General features: G+C 39.0%; 1 protein-coding gene across 1 annotated transcript in view; it reads left to right on the top strand.

Moving 5' to 3' along the window:
• Positions 1 to 16,472, top strand: part of TRAM1 (translocation associated membrane protein 1) — a 28,537-nt gene that overhangs the window by 320 nt on the left and 11,745 nt on the right. The window contains exons 2-6 of the mRNA XM_024739012.1: positions 7,424 to 7,487; positions 9,180 to 9,301; positions 9,417 to 9,533; positions 10,932 to 10,990; positions 12,666 to 12,750. Coding sequence (XP_024594780.1) covers positions 7,424 to 7,487; positions 9,180 to 9,301; positions 9,417 to 9,533; positions 10,932 to 10,990; positions 12,666 to 12,750 — 447 coding nt within the window. The remainder of the gene's footprint in view (positions 1 to 7,423; positions 7,488 to 9,179; positions 9,302 to 9,416; positions 9,534 to 10,931; positions 10,991 to 12,665; positions 12,751 to 16,472) is intronic.

The raw sequence follows: 16,472 nt of genomic DNA, 5'->3' as shown, positions 1-16,472 counted from the left end.
GGGGCTCGGGGGCGGGGTCCGCGGCGGCACCGAGTCTGGGGTGAAACCGACGGAACCCGGCGTCCGCTGCCCACTGGAAGGGCGGTGGCCGCGGGGCATCGAGTGATCTCCGCGGGATCGGAGCTCCGAGTCGCACCCACCCGATTGTTTTAACTCCTGTCTCCCAAGCTGGTATTGTTAGTGATGGAACTTTTTGCCCCAGCGCTTGCTCTTTACTTAAGGAAACAAGGTCTGATACAGAAATTGGGGTTCTGAACAGCAGTGCCGAGGCGTCGGATAATTTTCTTTTTGTTTCTTGAAATAGGAGAGGATGGAAATGTCAGGAGTGTGTAAATTCTCATCCCACGTAGCGAGTATTGTGATGACTTACTTAACAGCTGTTGAATGTGGGTATAAACTTTGCAAGGTGAACGTGTAACATCCTACGGCTTCCTTTCCCTCCCTCCCCAGTACACACGCCCATTCCTTATCTTCTTTCCCTTTTTAATTTTTCTCTGTAGCTCCTGTGCCCCACCAAATACACTAATTATTTTACTTATTTATTGTCTCCCCGCTCCTGGAATGTAACCTCAGTGAGGGCAGAAATTTTGGTTTTTTCCTAATCTATTTCCAAAGCCTAAATTTAGGAGATGCTTACAAAATATTTGCTTAATGAGTGACATTAAGAATTCTTGAGAAAAGCTGGTGTAATGAGAACTGCCAGTGACCGAAAGTTGAATAAATAGTTTAAATGGAGCCCATGTGGGTTTTTAAAATGTTATGATTAGGTAACTTAATATTTTAATAATTTTTTGCTTCTCTTCAAATGGACTTTTCTGGATCTAGATACAGATTTTTTGATTCTTGATAGTGTCATTTACGTTCACCTAGTCCACTGCTAAGGAGGTAGTGGGTATCCTGAAAGGGAGGGTAGAAGGGAACTAACATATATCACATCGTTCAATTTAGGCTGGGCCTGTGCTACTTACCTACTGAATGACCCAAGGCTAAGCCTCAGTTTTTCTGTTTTGTATAAGGAAAGAACATCACCTGTGCTGTTCTCACAGCCATTGTTTGCAGAGATCAGATGATATGGTGAGAAGGCATCTCACGGTTTATACAGAACTACATGAATGTATATAATATTAGAAATGCAATGCTAAACATTTGTACTCTCTTTCTGAATTTTATACTTGTATATACTTTCTGCTTTGGTGTTAGAAGTAATACTTTTGTGTGTACAATATACTGAACAGTTCCATAAAGCTTGCCATAACCCGTCTCCACGTGGTAAGAATCCCTGTTTTTAAAGATATAATTTAGGAGTAATATTACCTTCAAGGTGTATTTGCAATGTGTTGAATGAAATGGAATATAAATCAGAAGTGCTGACACTTAGAAATGTTATAACGTTGCTTTTATGTAAAATATTCCATGTTCTTTTACCACATTTCTAGAGAAGTTCACCACCTGTACCTTGCCTCACATGTCAATGATTTTTTAGCAGTGAGTGGATTTTCACCTTTACTTCCGTAAAATTTATCAATTTAAATAGACACAACAAAGATCTAAATAGAAGTTTTTAAAGTCAGTTCAAAAAAGAATGAAGTAGTAGACAGAAGGAAGTTTGTGCAGGTTGTACTACATTTTTCTTACCATATGTTAAAGTTTTAGGAGTTGAAAGCATGTTATCTACCTATGGGAAAAAATTCACTGGATTAGTTTTGCTACTTGACTTTTAAAGTAATTGCTGTGGGACTTGCCTGGTGACGCAGTGGTTAAGAATCTGCCTTCCAGTGCAGGAGACACGGGTTCAGGCCCTGGTCCAGGAAGATCCCCCAGGTCTCAGAGCAACTGAGCCCACGTGCCACAACTACTGAAGCCGGCACGCCTAGAGCCTGTGCTCTGCAGCACAGGAGAAGCCACTGCAATGAGAAGCCTGCCTGCAGCAATGAAGACCCAACACAGCCAATAATTTTTTTTTAAAAAAATAATTAATTAAAAATAATAATAAAGTAATTGCTGAATCTCAACGTTAACGTAGTTATAGAATGACAGTATTTGTGCTAGAATAATAGAGAAGTTAACGTTTTTGCAACAGAACTGTTCAGCCTTTTGTGTAAAGGAAAGGCTTTCCGACATTGAGGAAATGTCAGAGGATTTATGGTGAAATTGACAAAGCAATAACATACTGCATTACTAGCCAAAATGAAGAATCAATATAGACGCTGAAGCTAAAGGGAGTTAGGGCTCTACTGCTTGCTAACTGGGTGGCCTAGGGCATGTCATATAACTTCTTAGAACTTGTTTCTTTTTCTGTAAAATAGGGCTCATCAGATTACTCTGAGAATTAAACTAAGTTTTATAATGGCTAGTTCAAAGTGTGGCTTACAGGAGGCATACCATAAATGGTAGCTCATTATTCCTTAGGTATTTATCAAAGTTGAAAAACAGAAGACAGCATTTTTTTTTTTGGCTGCATTGGGTCTTCGTTTCTGTGTGAGGGCTTTCTCCAGTTGCGGTGAGCGGGCCTCTCACTATCGCAGCCTCTCTTGTTGCGTAGCACAGGCTCCAGACTCGCAGGGTCAGTAATTGTGGCTCACGGGCCCAGTTGCTCCGCGGCATGTGGGATCTTCCCAGACCAGGGCTCGAACCTGTGTCCCCTGCATTGGCAGGCAGACTCTCAACCACTGCGCCACCAGGGAAGCCCAAAGACAGCATTTTTATGTGAGAAAATGTTCTAACAGTTAGCATCTAAAGAGATTATATATACTAATAAGGTCGATAAAGCAATAGTTTGTTTGGGAGATATGGAAGAGTTTAATTTCCAGGGAAGTTCGTGTTATCAAAAATTGCTGTGAATTTTGAAATCATGCTTTTAGTACAGACAGTTTCTGTCCACATACTGCATATCATGGTCTATAATGAATGACTGAATATTGGAGTTAGGAAAATTTAACAGTTGAAAGATGTAAAGATACTTGGGAAGCTTTCTGAAAGTGAGGATATAGAAGAGGAGTTAGGGGTTTCCACGAGGAATATTTTCTTCTGGGAGGGATTTACTTTTCAGAGGCTCAGGAGTCCAGGTCGTTTGTGCCATGCCAGGTTTGGGGGACCTTTACAATTTCAACTATGTAGAACAGTCTTGGGGGTTTGTTTTATTTTTAAGCATGACTTATCTTAATGCCAACATTTTCTGTCCTCCTCTTTTTTTTTAAGAACTTAATTTTATATAAGCTGGTGAGAAAATGGGATTTGATACTCAGAAATTGCCTTTATCTTTGAGACACCCAGTCAATGTAGTAGTCACACTTCCCTCTGACAAGTACAAAATAGTTAACCTCTCTGTATGACAAGAAAAGATACCAAGCCCCAGCTGCTGAGCACTAAAGAAATATTATGATACTCCATACAATGCAGAATGAAATAACTCATTAGAGTCGTGGTAACCTATTTAAGATGTATCTGAATAAGCCTCATATTTTTCTTATAAATGGAGAGCAGTGCTTTAAACATCCAAAATTGTCATAAACTCATTTTTACTTTTGAGTACGTTGTATATTTCTGGAGCATATTTTATTCCAAACTAATTTGTCTTACAATTGGTTAACTGTAGTACTGGTTTAACTAAAGCAGTGCTGGCCGTGGTATGAGGCTTAGGACCCCTAGAAATGGCTAAGAGCATGATTCCTGGTTTAAGTTTTCTTCTTTTTAAAACATTTTTCTATAAACATTTTTAGGGTGTGTAGTTTGTATTTTTCCTCTTCTTATTCCGCTTACTGTCACATGCCAAGCTAGCTAGAAGCCGGATTTTAATTTTCTTTGGAAGCCTAGCAGTAAAGGATAATCTAATTTTTGTTGCTTGGGGAATTTGATATTAAATTTATCTTTGAAGAATTTCACTTGTCATTTGTTAAAAAACTTAAAAAGTTTTTTTTAGCTATGGTAGTGGTGACCTCATATTCTAAATTAGAAATTAGAAACAGGGATGTGGAGTGTGTGTGCGTTTATATATGAAATCTAAACAAAGATATTAAAACATAAAATTTAGTAATCAGTCAACTTTATTAAAAAGAATCACATGAAAGCAGTGTTACCCTGGAAATTCATGTCATTGTTCTGCTCTCACGTATCCGTGTGAATGACCCAAAATGTAATACAGAAAAGCCGTACTTGCCTTTTCTAGGCAAGTGATCTTTATGTATCTACCCAGTGAAACAACTCACTGTGGTGGCCATACCCTGACTTTATCTCACAAGCCTGCCATACTTCCAGATCCTGAATTCCAGAACAGCAGAACTCAGCTGCAACCTGCATGTTGTTCATCTCCCCACGTCTACTGCTCGTATGCCAGCTCTCCACCTAGGCCAGGCTTTTGTGGGGCCTGGTCCCCTTTCCTTTTCTCCAGTATACTAGCCCCTTGTTGCTTTGCTTTTCTTCCTGTAGACTTTAACTACTGTCCACACTCTCCCCAGGCCCTCAGCTCCCTTTCCCTCTTGGTCTTTCCCCCTACTTGGCCTGCACATATCCACCCGTGGGTCCAGCCTGCCATCTGCCTTTTCCGTGCCTCCCATTTGTGGATTGCTCAGTGTTGTCACAGAAAGTCATGCACTCTTGCTGATAGATAATATTACAAGTCAAAGGTTTCTGACCTCAGACAAAAGTAATACCCGGGCATCTTTTTACTTTTCCCTGGCCAGCTCCTTTGCCTAAAGGAACTATAAAAATACTCATCGTTTGAGTCCCCAACTATGCTTAACAGATGACATTGCTTTTCCCCCGCCACAGGGAATTTCTTCAGTTTCTTGCCTTTTTTTGAACTTATCTATCTCATCATTTTTACCTTCTGCCTGCCTGATCTAAGAGGAAAACTGCTCAAGATCAACCTTAACTCTATCCTTATATTTCACCCCTACCAGATCTTTACATCCATTATGCCCTTACATGTTATTTTCTCCCTGGTCCCTGGTGCCTTTGCTGACTGCCCCCGCACCAGGTCAGTGCCTCCCATCACGAAACGACATAAATCTTGACCTGGCATCTGTCGCTGGGAACTCCTTTGTTCCCCTTGTGCTCTGCACTCCACTGTGAGGTGGCTTTTGCTTTCACTTCTTCATTGGAGTCACTCAAGCTGCGACCACTGATGACTTCTTAAGTCGTCCGGTCCGTTGCGCTCTTTTCCTGACACATCTCTATTGAAACTTTGACTTTATTAACCACCCCTTTTTGAAATGTTTCCCCTTTGGCTTTGGGGGCATCTAGCTCTCTTCCTTCTCTCTCTGCCTCTCCTCTCTGATCATCTCTTCTTATTTTGCCACCAGCCTTTTTCTCTGGCCTCTCCGTGGTTCTGTTGGTGTCCTACTTCTCATCGAATCCTGTGCACTCTCTGTAGAGGATTTATATACTTGGACAGCCTCGACTATGTACCATGTACTGCCTGTAAACAGAGACTTCCAAATCCTTAAGCCCGGGTCTCCCTGCAGAGCTCCAGGCGTAGGCCTTACTACCTGTTGGTCTTGCCACCTGCATATCTCATAGAAATCTAAGTTTATATAAAGTGCAATTTCTTCTTTCCCTCAGACCTGCGGTTCCTCCTGTATATTGCACGTTTTTATTAATAGTATTGCTTTTCACCCAGTTGTTGCAGCATCAGTACATAATTTGATTCTGTCCTGCTAACCAAGCCTTATTCTGCCTCAAAAGTTCCGCCTCTACCCACTACTACTGCCTTCGTTCAGACCTTATTATTTTTCACAGGGTCTCTTGCAAAACTCGTACTTGACTTGCATCCTTACTCCAATTTATATTTTATCTAGTATTTGTTCAGTAATATTGAACAATCGCCTAATAAGTGCCACAGACCATGCTGGGCTCTAAGCATATAGTGATGAGCAGAAACAGACATGCTCCCAGCTCTTATGGAGACTGCTGTCTGTCTAATGGGTGAGACAGCAGTGATTATCACAATCACGCCAAGAGTATACGTTTTGTAAGAAAGGAACACAGGTCTCTGAGGTAATCTAACAAAGGAAATGACCTATCCTAAGAGACGGGGAAGGCTTCCTTGAAAGGGTGTAGTTGACCTGAGATCTGAAGTGGAGAAGTTTTCCAGCAGTGTCTTAGATAACACTGGGGGTGCATGGAGCTATGGTGGGAGGAGTGCAGGAGGCAAGGGATGGGGCAGAAGTGGCCGGACAGGGGCTGGAGAAGCAGCGGCCAGACCACAGAGTTTGTTCTTATCCTGGAGAGAATGGGAATCGGCGAAGGACCTTTGGGGTGCGGGTGGAGGGAGGATGGGTGTGGGGAGCGGCGTTAACATGACCGGGAGGGGATACTGATTGCCGGGTGGAGCGTGGCCCCGAGGGGGCTTGAGAGGCCAGCACTGCACCCCAGTCAGCGATCTTTCTGAAAAGCATGAATAACTTCCCCCTCCCCAAAACTGTCTGGTCGGGCTAAAGTAAAATCTAAACTACTAAGCTCAGCAAACTAGGTCCTTTCTAGCACTTGGTAACTTTTCTAGGCCTTTCTACCCCTTCCTGACATGTGCCCGAGCCTGACCTCCTGTTTACCGCTCCTTGACCTTTGTGCTTCTGTTTCTCCTACCTGTGCTGCCCTCTCGGTCCCACTGGGTGAGCCTAGGGAACTTTTCTTTTCCAACAGGAGACAGCTTCTGCACCACATCCCCTGCGAAGCCTTTCCAGAGCATGCCTCATTCCTCACCCCAGGAGGAAAACAAAAACAAAAAAAATGCTTTGGTTGTTTATCCTCAGTTCACATTGGCATTGATTCTGTGGTATTATAGCAATTTGTTTACCTGTCCTCCAGACTGGACTGAGTTGCTAGTCATCAGGATTATACCATTCCTTTGTTATCCTTTCTTGTCTAGCACAGTGCCTGGTGCCTATAAATATTGAGTAAGCGTTCCATTTTTCTGTTCTGACCACTTTGCTTTTACTAGTAGTCAGGTCAGTTAAATATTTATCGACCATGTAACTATGCCAGGTGTGTGGGAGATTAACACACACCACAGATCCTACCTTTGATCTACCTTTTGTCATGGTAACTGTGCTTCCTTTTCTTTCATTAATTTACATTTAAAATTTTTCTTGATGGAAATTTTGTGTTCATTGTACAGGTCTAGAGTAGAGAAACATTATTTGTCAAAACACTGTTTACTGGAACTGCAGCATCTCTTTTGAAATCTTAAAGTTAGGAGTGAATTACACAATCCCATCTAAACTTCAGACTACACTGGCGAATTATGTTAACTTTCAAGATCAACCCGTTGGTGATCGGGAAGTCCAGTCGTGCCTGTCAGGGTGCAGCTGGAACTAGGGTGCCCTTGGTTCTTAGATGTGGGGACAGAACTTGGAATGTTTTTCCCCCCCGATTTGCTATTTGGGAGAGGGTCACAAATTGACTTGATCTTTTTTTTTCTTTCTAGATAACAGCAAAAGCTTCTATAATTTTTGTTACTCTTCAGTACAATGTTACCCTCCCTGCAACAGGTAGGTAGTTTTCTTTTGGAATTTTCTGGTTAAGTAGAAGAGTTCAGTAGGACAGACTTGGAAATCTCCATGAATACTAGGTTCTTCATTATTTTCACAGGTCTCATTCGTGATTAGACTGAATATTATTTTGATGATTTTGTAATGCAAAATCTGATGTTTTTGGTTGACTTCACCCTATATATTGTATGAAAATCAGTTTTTATGTGTTTAATGTTTATTGTGTACTTTTGTAAATGGGCTTAAAATTCCAATGAAGAACTTTTTTTTTTTGCCTTCTCTTCCCTCTGATCTTTTCATAAGAAAATCCTAAGAATAGATATTTTACATTTGTCTGAAGTGTCTTTGTTCAGTCAAGGTTTCTAAAGGCCCAATGTTCAGGTTCCGTTTTTCTGACTTGTATGGGTTCTGTTTTGGACCCGTAATAACAACCCTCTTAAGCCCATTTTATTTTTCACTTTTTGGTTGTGCTCTACCGTCCTATCAGTTATTTGATTAGAGAGAATGTCAATAAGTGTCTGGTAATAACATCCAAACTACACTTTCAGGTTTTATTTCGAAAAGTTTTTCTGAGTGATGCTATGTGAAAATCAAGTTGTTATTGGAGGTTGATACAGTAATATAATTAACTAGCATGGGGCTTCCCTGGTGGCACAGTGGTTGAGAGTCCGCCTGCCAATGCAGGGGACACAGGTTCGTGCCCCGGTCCGGGAAGGTCCCACGTGCCGCGGAGTGGCTGGGCCCGTGAGCCATGGCCGCTGAGCCTGCGCGTCCGGAGCCTGTGCTCCGCAGCAGGAGAGGCCACAACAGTGAGAGGCCTGCATACCGCCAAAAAAAAAAAAAATTAACTAGCATGGGTGAGGAGTGGGGTATTCAGTTAACAAAATATTACTATATTCAGGTGGTAAACTTGCCGCGAGCCCAGAGTCTCTCTATTTAGAATGTAAGATCTATTATACAACATGGAGTTGGGTTTTTGTTCAGTTATATCATTTTGTAAATATTTGATGTAGTAACTTAGATATCACAGTACTCAGAACCACAAAGTTGTTTTGAAATTTGAGTATGCCAGAAAAAAACAAAGCTCTTTTATCAATTCACAAGTATTTGATTAAGTCTTGTTCTGAAAAAATCTTAGCAATTTTAAAGATTGAAAACAATTGTAGCAGTTGCCTCTGTCTCTCCTGCTTAGAATTCAAAACTAAATCAAATTAAAGTTAAGTCAGCTTTTCCAGCAGAATCATAAATGTGGTGTCTAGTTTGAAAGTAGAGCTAGAAAGCAGAAAGTTTCAAAAGTTCTTTGAAAAGACAGGCAGATGTGCTAAGTATAACTTTAATACAACCTAAGTATAATCTAACCCCTATCCCTGGGGTAATATCAATTTTACAGTCCCCAAGGATCTTAATGCGGCCTCCCCTTCCCTGTTCTCTGGTCTTTAATGGCTGTAACTAACATGTGTCAAGTCTTTGTAAATAATTTCTGAAGCTTTAGACTTCTAGATAGTCTCCTCAGTTTTCATTGTTCCTAAGACTGAAGGTGTCCAAAAGCAAATTACCATGATGTTTCTGTAAACTTAATTATCAGGTTAGTCTTCTCTTGTTTGTTTCCATAACTATGTTGTACTTAAGTGCTGCTTTTATAATCTTATGTATATTTTTGTGTATGTGTGTCCTGTCCTTTTTGACCTTCAGAAGAACAAGCTACTGAATCAGCGTTCCTTTATTACTATGGTATCAAAGATTTGGCTACAGTTTTCTTCTACATGCTAGTGGCGATAATTATTCATGCCATAATTCAAGAATATGTGTTGGATGTAAGTATGCGATCTTAGAAATCTATACTTTGTAAAATACTGGCTCTCCATACTATGATAGTCATATTAAATATATTTTATAATCTTAATTATTAACGATTGTTTTTATTTTTAGAAAATTAACAGGCGAATGCACTTTTCCAAAACGAAACACAGCAAGTTTAATGAATCTGGTCAGCTGAGTGCATTCTACCTATTTTCTTGTGTTTGGGGCACATTCATTCTCATATCTGTAAGTATGTACTGTGCTGAAATTCTTCTCTCTCAAAAGTATTTAATTATATACCCAGAACAGAAATTGATGTCCTATTTTTAATGCTCATAAGCAAACCCTGAACCTTAGAAAAATTCCTTGTCTCTTGTTCTTATCTAAGATCAGGAGTTCTGCTCTTGAACTAGTATAAATCAAGTTTCATCAGTAAGCTTCTCTTTTAGTTAGTTTTTATACAGCAAAAATTGCCAACTATGTTTAATGTTTCAGAAAGCCTTACTCATTTTTAGTCGATCTGAGTGTTGTCTTCATATCTTGTAGTCATTTGCAGGTATCTCTGTATTAGCAAAAAGGGTAAATTATCAGTGATACTTTCACTGGGTTACATGAGTTGTAGTGTTTCCAGTCATTTCATTCTTTAAAAACAGTCCAGGTATTTTCTGAGCAAATTAAAATATTGATTAACTTTCTATTAAGGCTATCTAAACCTTTAAGTGTACCATTCTAACTAATGAGAGGGAAGAGAGTATCTAATATTAGTAAATATCAGTCCTTTAAGTTTATATGAACCCCAGAGTTTACATATTTTTGAGTTTGTCAGGACACAGTATTTTTTTTTTAATCGCTATGTTAGAGATGAATAAATAGGTAAAGTGAATTTTCCAGGGTATGACATTTATGGTTGGAGATACACTAAAACTCAGCCTTTCAGTCCAGTGCTTGCTCCTTTGTAAACTGCTGCTTTAATGATACTTTATAGATACATTAAAGTTCAGCTTAAAATCTTTCTTACACATTAAAAAAAATTTTTATTGTTGATGTACAAAAGTTCTATCTTACACATTTTTTAAAAAACGTGAAGGTGTTAAACTTCCGTGGGAAAATATTAAGGATAAGTTGCTTCAGGATTTTTTTTAATATACATATGCAGTAATTGTCACTAAATAGATCTGGTTATCTAAGAAAAAGACGTGGTTATTATGTGGACATAACCCTGTAAAACTTGGCAACACCTTGATCTTCTGTCTCCTGTCAGGTGCTACCTCTTTCTGAACCCTTTGCTTGATTACCGAGGACAACATTCATCCCTCCAGTGACTGTTGTAACTCTGTTATGCACCATCACTGGTTTTTGGTTGTGTTATGTTTGTTTGCATATGTGTCTTTTTTACTCTACTGGATTGAAGGAATTTCGAAAGCCAGGAATTATGTCTTATTTGACTTCAAGTCACTCATATTGATTTTCACTTCACTAAAGTAAGCAGTTCGACTGAATGGAAAATAACTAAAACATCTGAAAGGTTGGACTTCAATGGAACTTGAGGTGGAGAGATGTAAATGTGCAAGGAATGAAAATACTGTCTTACTTTCTAAGACGTTTCCATGCTCATTAAGCTAATTTTTGTATCTTCTCTCTTAGGAGAACTATATCTCAGACCCAACTATCTTGTGGAGAGCTTATCCCCATAACCTGATGACGTAAGTCATTTTCAGCAGGTTTTTCTTAGTTAAGGACCATCGTCGTGTCACTTTTAAGCAGGATTTGTTCTTGTTATTCTCTTTAGGACCTTAGGGAAATTTGTACAATAGGTATGTCTTTGGCAGTCTCACTGCCATAAGGACAAAAAATTCCTGTGTGCTTTTTTTCATGTATATAATCTTTTAAGCATGTTTATTACCTTGAGAAAACTGATTTTTAACAGTAATCCTAATTTAGTCCTCTGTCTTCCCTTTCTTTTCCCTAACCCTTCTCGTCACTGCTCCATCTTCTACATTCTTTTGCTCCTTTTCTTTGCTCCGGTCTCTTTTCACTCCTTCCATTTCTTACTCTCTTATGCTCTAAGCTTGAGGGTAGGGACTGTTTCTTTTTTATTTTTATGGCCCCCAGGGTTTCTGTACAATGCTGTAAGAAGCTCAGGGGTTGCAGAGTCAGCCAGCTAAGTTATTCGTTCTTCAAGCCCAGCTCTAGAACATCTATTCCATATTTTCCTTGCTCCTTTAGCCTATGTTGGCTTCTGCTTTCCTGAATTTGTCATTTTGGTGTGCAATATTTTATGTTTATCTATACATTGTCTTGGCTGTCTTGTAACTGTCTCATTTATGTAAGTCTTAAATTGTGCCCGTGCCCACCAAGGCTATATGTACCTTGACAACAAGAAGAACTGTCTCTTTTTATATCATTTGCTGTGCCAGGCTGTAGGTGCTTATCAGGTAGAAAGTAGTCAATAAATGCGTTGTGATATGAGGACTGCTGAAAAAGTATGAAGGGAATAACATGACCCTGCAATATTACCATACTCTGCTGAGCCATTCTGACTTTTAAAAATTGTTAATTCAATGCACTTTTGTAAACTGGAGATATAAACATCATATTTATGTGGGACTGTATCTTCCCCCCTCCCCACCCCCCTGGAATTATTCAGATTGGCTTTGTGTTTTCTGCTTTAGACCTCTGGAGGAGAGGGGAGGGAGAGCAGAGAGAAAGCAGAAGATCTGGAGGGGTGTGATGTGAGGAGGAGACTGGGCTCTAGACTGAATATGATATGTCTCCTGGGGAGTCCGTCAGTGCCTTATTCTCCTCTGGAATCCTGGTTTGCCTCCATTTATTGGGGGCTCTCAGTGTCTCAACCTGGTAGAGTTACCGTATTTCCCTAAGAAAAAATCGAGTGATTGTTTGAAATTGGGATTATCCTGGTTTCAGGTGCTGGTTAATCTATGCACCTTCACTTTTCTATCCATCTTGTTTGCCCTTCCCACTTCCCTTTTGACGAAACCTTACCGATCTGTGATTTGATTCCCTTAGAGTCATGGTCCGTATGTCTTCAGTAGCTGACAGGCACACTCTTCAGTATTAAGTAACTAATAGACAAGGGCCTCTGTTTCCTCGCAGCTCGCTTGCATGTTCACAGTGTTCTGCAGATCATGTCTCTGCTTCTGCTGTTTAATCCAGAGGAGCTGACTGATGCTGGGGGGCCGGGGGGCCGGGGGAAGTGGCTGTTGGAGAGTACGGTACATGGAGTATCGTGAGGGGACCTGAAGTGATAACACAAAGGTAGCTACTTAGTATATCCTGATTTACAGTGTTTGTTTGTACTTTATTCTTTAAAAATGGTATGCTTTAAAAGGTATTTTTTACTTTCTTGTGTTGGTACAGATTTCAAATGAAGTTTTTCTACATATCACAGTTGGCATACTGGTTTCATGCTTTTCCTGAACTCTACTTCCAGAAAACCAAAAAAGTAAGCAGGGGTTTTATAATTTTAAAAATTGTCTTTTGCCTTTTTTTGCCTTTTTTGGAAGTCTTTTTAAAATTATTTCCTCATGTCTCTAACCTCCCTCTCACCTCAACTCTCCCCCCACTATTCTCTCACCTCTCTCCTTTCCACAGAGACTAAGTATCCTTAAGTATTTATTGAAGAAACCTTCAGTCATTTTAACTTAGAGGGGGATTTTACATTTGACATGTTAGTTTCTCATTTTAAAATTATGTTCGTGGTAATTTAAAATAATTTAAACAAATTTTGCAATGTAATGTTAGTTTTGTGTTACTGATATTCTTAGCAGTTTCACAAGCGAGACCAAAAGGATTAGATTATTGTACAACTAAATTGTACTGTGTGTAAGTCCCAAAGAAAAATTCAGTATTGAGAAAAGTAAACCATAGTTAAATATTCACCTTGAATTTTTTCCTGGTGAAATAGGTGGGAAAGATGTTTGTTTGTTTTGTTTGAACAATGAGTAAACCACTGGAGCACTACAGTAGCCTCCTGTGTAGTTTTACCCTCAGTACTTCTGAAGTCAGGCTTCTGTGATGTCACAAAGTAAACTTTATTTCCTTTATTTAACTCTTTCTCCTCTAAAAACTCTACTAGCTCCCTGTTGCTTTAAACTAAAATAAAGCTGCTCACCTGTGCTCTAAGGGTTTCTCCTGTCTGTGCCTCCTCCCCGGTCCCTTTTTCTTCCACTCTCTCCTTATGCCTCATTCACACTGACATTCTCTAATTTTATAATCCCAACACACCAGTTCCTTTTTCTGGAATACCTTTTCCCTCTGATAAATTAATCAAGCACTTTTGTTCTCTTTTTTGGGGGGAGAGATTGTTTAAATATTCCTATATATGAAATGATACGTGGGTGGGGCTGTGGATAAAAGAAGTCTGATCATGAGTTAACAACCAGAAAGTTGGGCGATAGGTACCTGGGGATTCGTTATACTGTCTGTTTGTTGTATGTATTTCACATTTTTCCACGTTTAAAACACTGTTGTTAAAATCCCCTTACTTTGAGAAGCTTTCCAAAATAGCAGAGCAACCAATCCATCTAGCAACCATCTTTCCTCTGCCTTCTCAAAAGCCACAAACACTTATTTCTATACATACTCTGAATAGTTAATTCATGAGTATAGGCACTTGATTTATTATTGTGTTGTGTCTGTGACTTTTCGTGTCCTGTGTGTCTGTCATCATTGATGTTGTTGTCTGCCACAATTAGAAAACACCACCGTGTTTCTAAATTAGGCCGTGTAAAGTACAATGTTTTTCTAGTTGATTGTAAGGATTAGCATGAAGGTGCATAAAACCTTTGACTTAGAACTGTCTTAAGGTAAAATTCTTAGGCTCACAGTTTCCAATAACGCTTCCATGTTCAGTAAGCACCTACTGTGAACCATACATGTCCCATAGCTGCACTGTCCAAATTAGTACCCACAAGCCACATTTAAATTAACTAAGCAAAAACAAAATTCACTTTCTTGGTCACACTAGCCCGATTACAAGTGCCCATTCACCACACGTGGCTTCACGGTCTGCCATCTTAGATCAGAGATAGAGAACATGTCCATCATTACAGAAGGTTCTGCAAAGCACTGCTGAGACTATCATAGTTCCTTGATGTCTTAGTACCATGGTTCCAATATTTAAAGCTTTCTTCGTGTACTTCTTATACCTGTGGACATAATACCTCTGGGTTTCATTATTAATTCATATGTCTATATCTTGTTCGTTGACCATGTAAGTAGAGAGGGACATTTCAAAGTAATTGTTCATTTTCATTCTCAAAGCTCTTTTCTTATCAATTCCTGCCAGATGGCATTTCTCCAGAAATGCAATCTTAATTTTCATGGAATAATTTGCATAACTTAGAATTTAACTGAAACTATTTTTAACACCTACATATGACAGTCGAAAGTAACTGTTGCAAGTAATTAACATAATTTGAAAGTAACAGCTGCATATGTGTTAAACAGTTTCTTAAAATTTACTCTATCAAAATTGTTTTTGGAAGAACTCTTTACTGGAAAAAACTAGTACAGTGATTGTTTTGAACCGATCCTACAGAGAAATGAAGAAAGGAACACAGTAGCAGTTCAAGATGTGTGTTAGGCACAAATAACTCAGTTTCTTTTAAGCAGGATATTATAACCACATGTAATATGTATGTTTCAATACAAATAGTCCTCTCTTTTTGCCCGTAAGAGGATTCAAAATGTAATTTTTTAGCCAACTTGAATATATGAAGTTTCAGGGAAGTGTGGATGAAATAGCCAAATGTTTTATTTCTAATATCAGTTTATTTGGTTTAATTATCCATACATATAATTGTATATCATATAAAGTATAATAAATCAGAAAAATGCTTTCTCCTACTTCATGAGGGTTATGTCCACCCTTCAACTTTGTTGTTAACATCCGTCCTTCATCACTCGAGCTGCCCTTTGACTCATCTAAGTCCGTTTTTCCAGAGTACATCATTACCTCTGTCTTACTTATTCCTCCACTAGACCTCTCTAAGCATTTAGAAGTGACATTGATTGAGGTTTCTCAGGCTGTGTATCTTACCCAAACATTGATTTGTTGTTCAGAATAAAGTAATTGATACAGATCCCTGTAGTATGAGAGCTTTGAAAAAATTTACACATGAGACAGCTCCATCTGTTGTTCAGGGGCAAATCTTTGCCTTATATTTGGGCATATATGTGATATTCAGTTTAAATTTAATTTTTCAGTAAGTGTAGTTAAGAAAAGCATTTTCTTTAAAAAACAGAAATTTACTAAAGTATTTGGCTGACCTTTTTAATAAAAACATGTTGGAATAACAGCTGAAAATGTCACCTGAAGTTATTTATAATTTTAGAATTTGTTTTGATTTAAGTGTGCTATGTTTATTAGATTTTCCATGAAAAATGAAGCTATCAGAATTTTAAGTCATCACTCTGACATCATCCTTATATAAACTACTTGAATGTTAGCATTAAAGATAGATAACGAACTTGGCAATGCTTTTCTAATAATTCAGTTTCATTATATATCTTTTTCATTCAAGTATAAAAAAAGTTTGCTAATCTTTAAACAAACAAATACACAAAACCTCATTTCTGGCTCCTGGTAACAAAATCATAGGATGATGTATGAAAATGTCTTGAAAAACCAAAATCGCCTTTTCTCAGCCATGTTTATATTCATCTAGACTCTAGATTCTAGAACAGTGATGAACTGCCCATGGATGACTTACTGACTCCCTAATTGAAATGTAACGTGGCCAGTGAACTGATATGTGCCAACATTTCACCCAGCCTTCTCTGTTCTCCCTGAGCCCCAGGAAAACGTGTAGGCCCCAGAGACCCTGCTGCTGGGCAAGGTCTTTTTTGTTGGCCATAGACATGTAAGCCCCAGAGGGGCTGTAACCCCATGAGGATTGAAGAATGTCAGAGGAGTCTGGCCTAGAACAGGACTGCTGAAAGCAGCCATTTTCTAAGTGAAATCTAGATAAAATTTGTCATTTTAAAAGTCACGCTACATCATGCACATTACCTTTGTATTGTTACTGTGGGAATGCCTTTAGCTCACGTTCTCCACCACTTCTTGTGGGCTCTTCCCTGTCACTCGTTTATTTTGACACGCTGTCTCTGGTTAGGCTTTGAGTATGCAAACATTGCTTTAGAGACACTGGTCAGTTTGTATAA

The sequence above is a fragment of the Neophocaena asiaeorientalis genome, unplaced genomic scaffold, assembly GCF_003031525.2.
Source record: "Neophocaena asiaeorientalis asiaeorientalis breed wild unplaced genomic scaffold, Neophocaena_asiaeorientalis_V1.1 scaffold299, whole genome shotgun sequence".
In the NCBI taxonomy this organism is placed as follows: domain Eukaryota; kingdom Metazoa; phylum Chordata; class Mammalia; order Artiodactyla; family Phocoenidae; genus Neophocaena; species Neophocaena asiaeorientalis.
The sequence above is the reverse complement of the archived record's forward strand: the minus strand, read 5'-3'. Positions and strand labels throughout refer to the sequence as shown.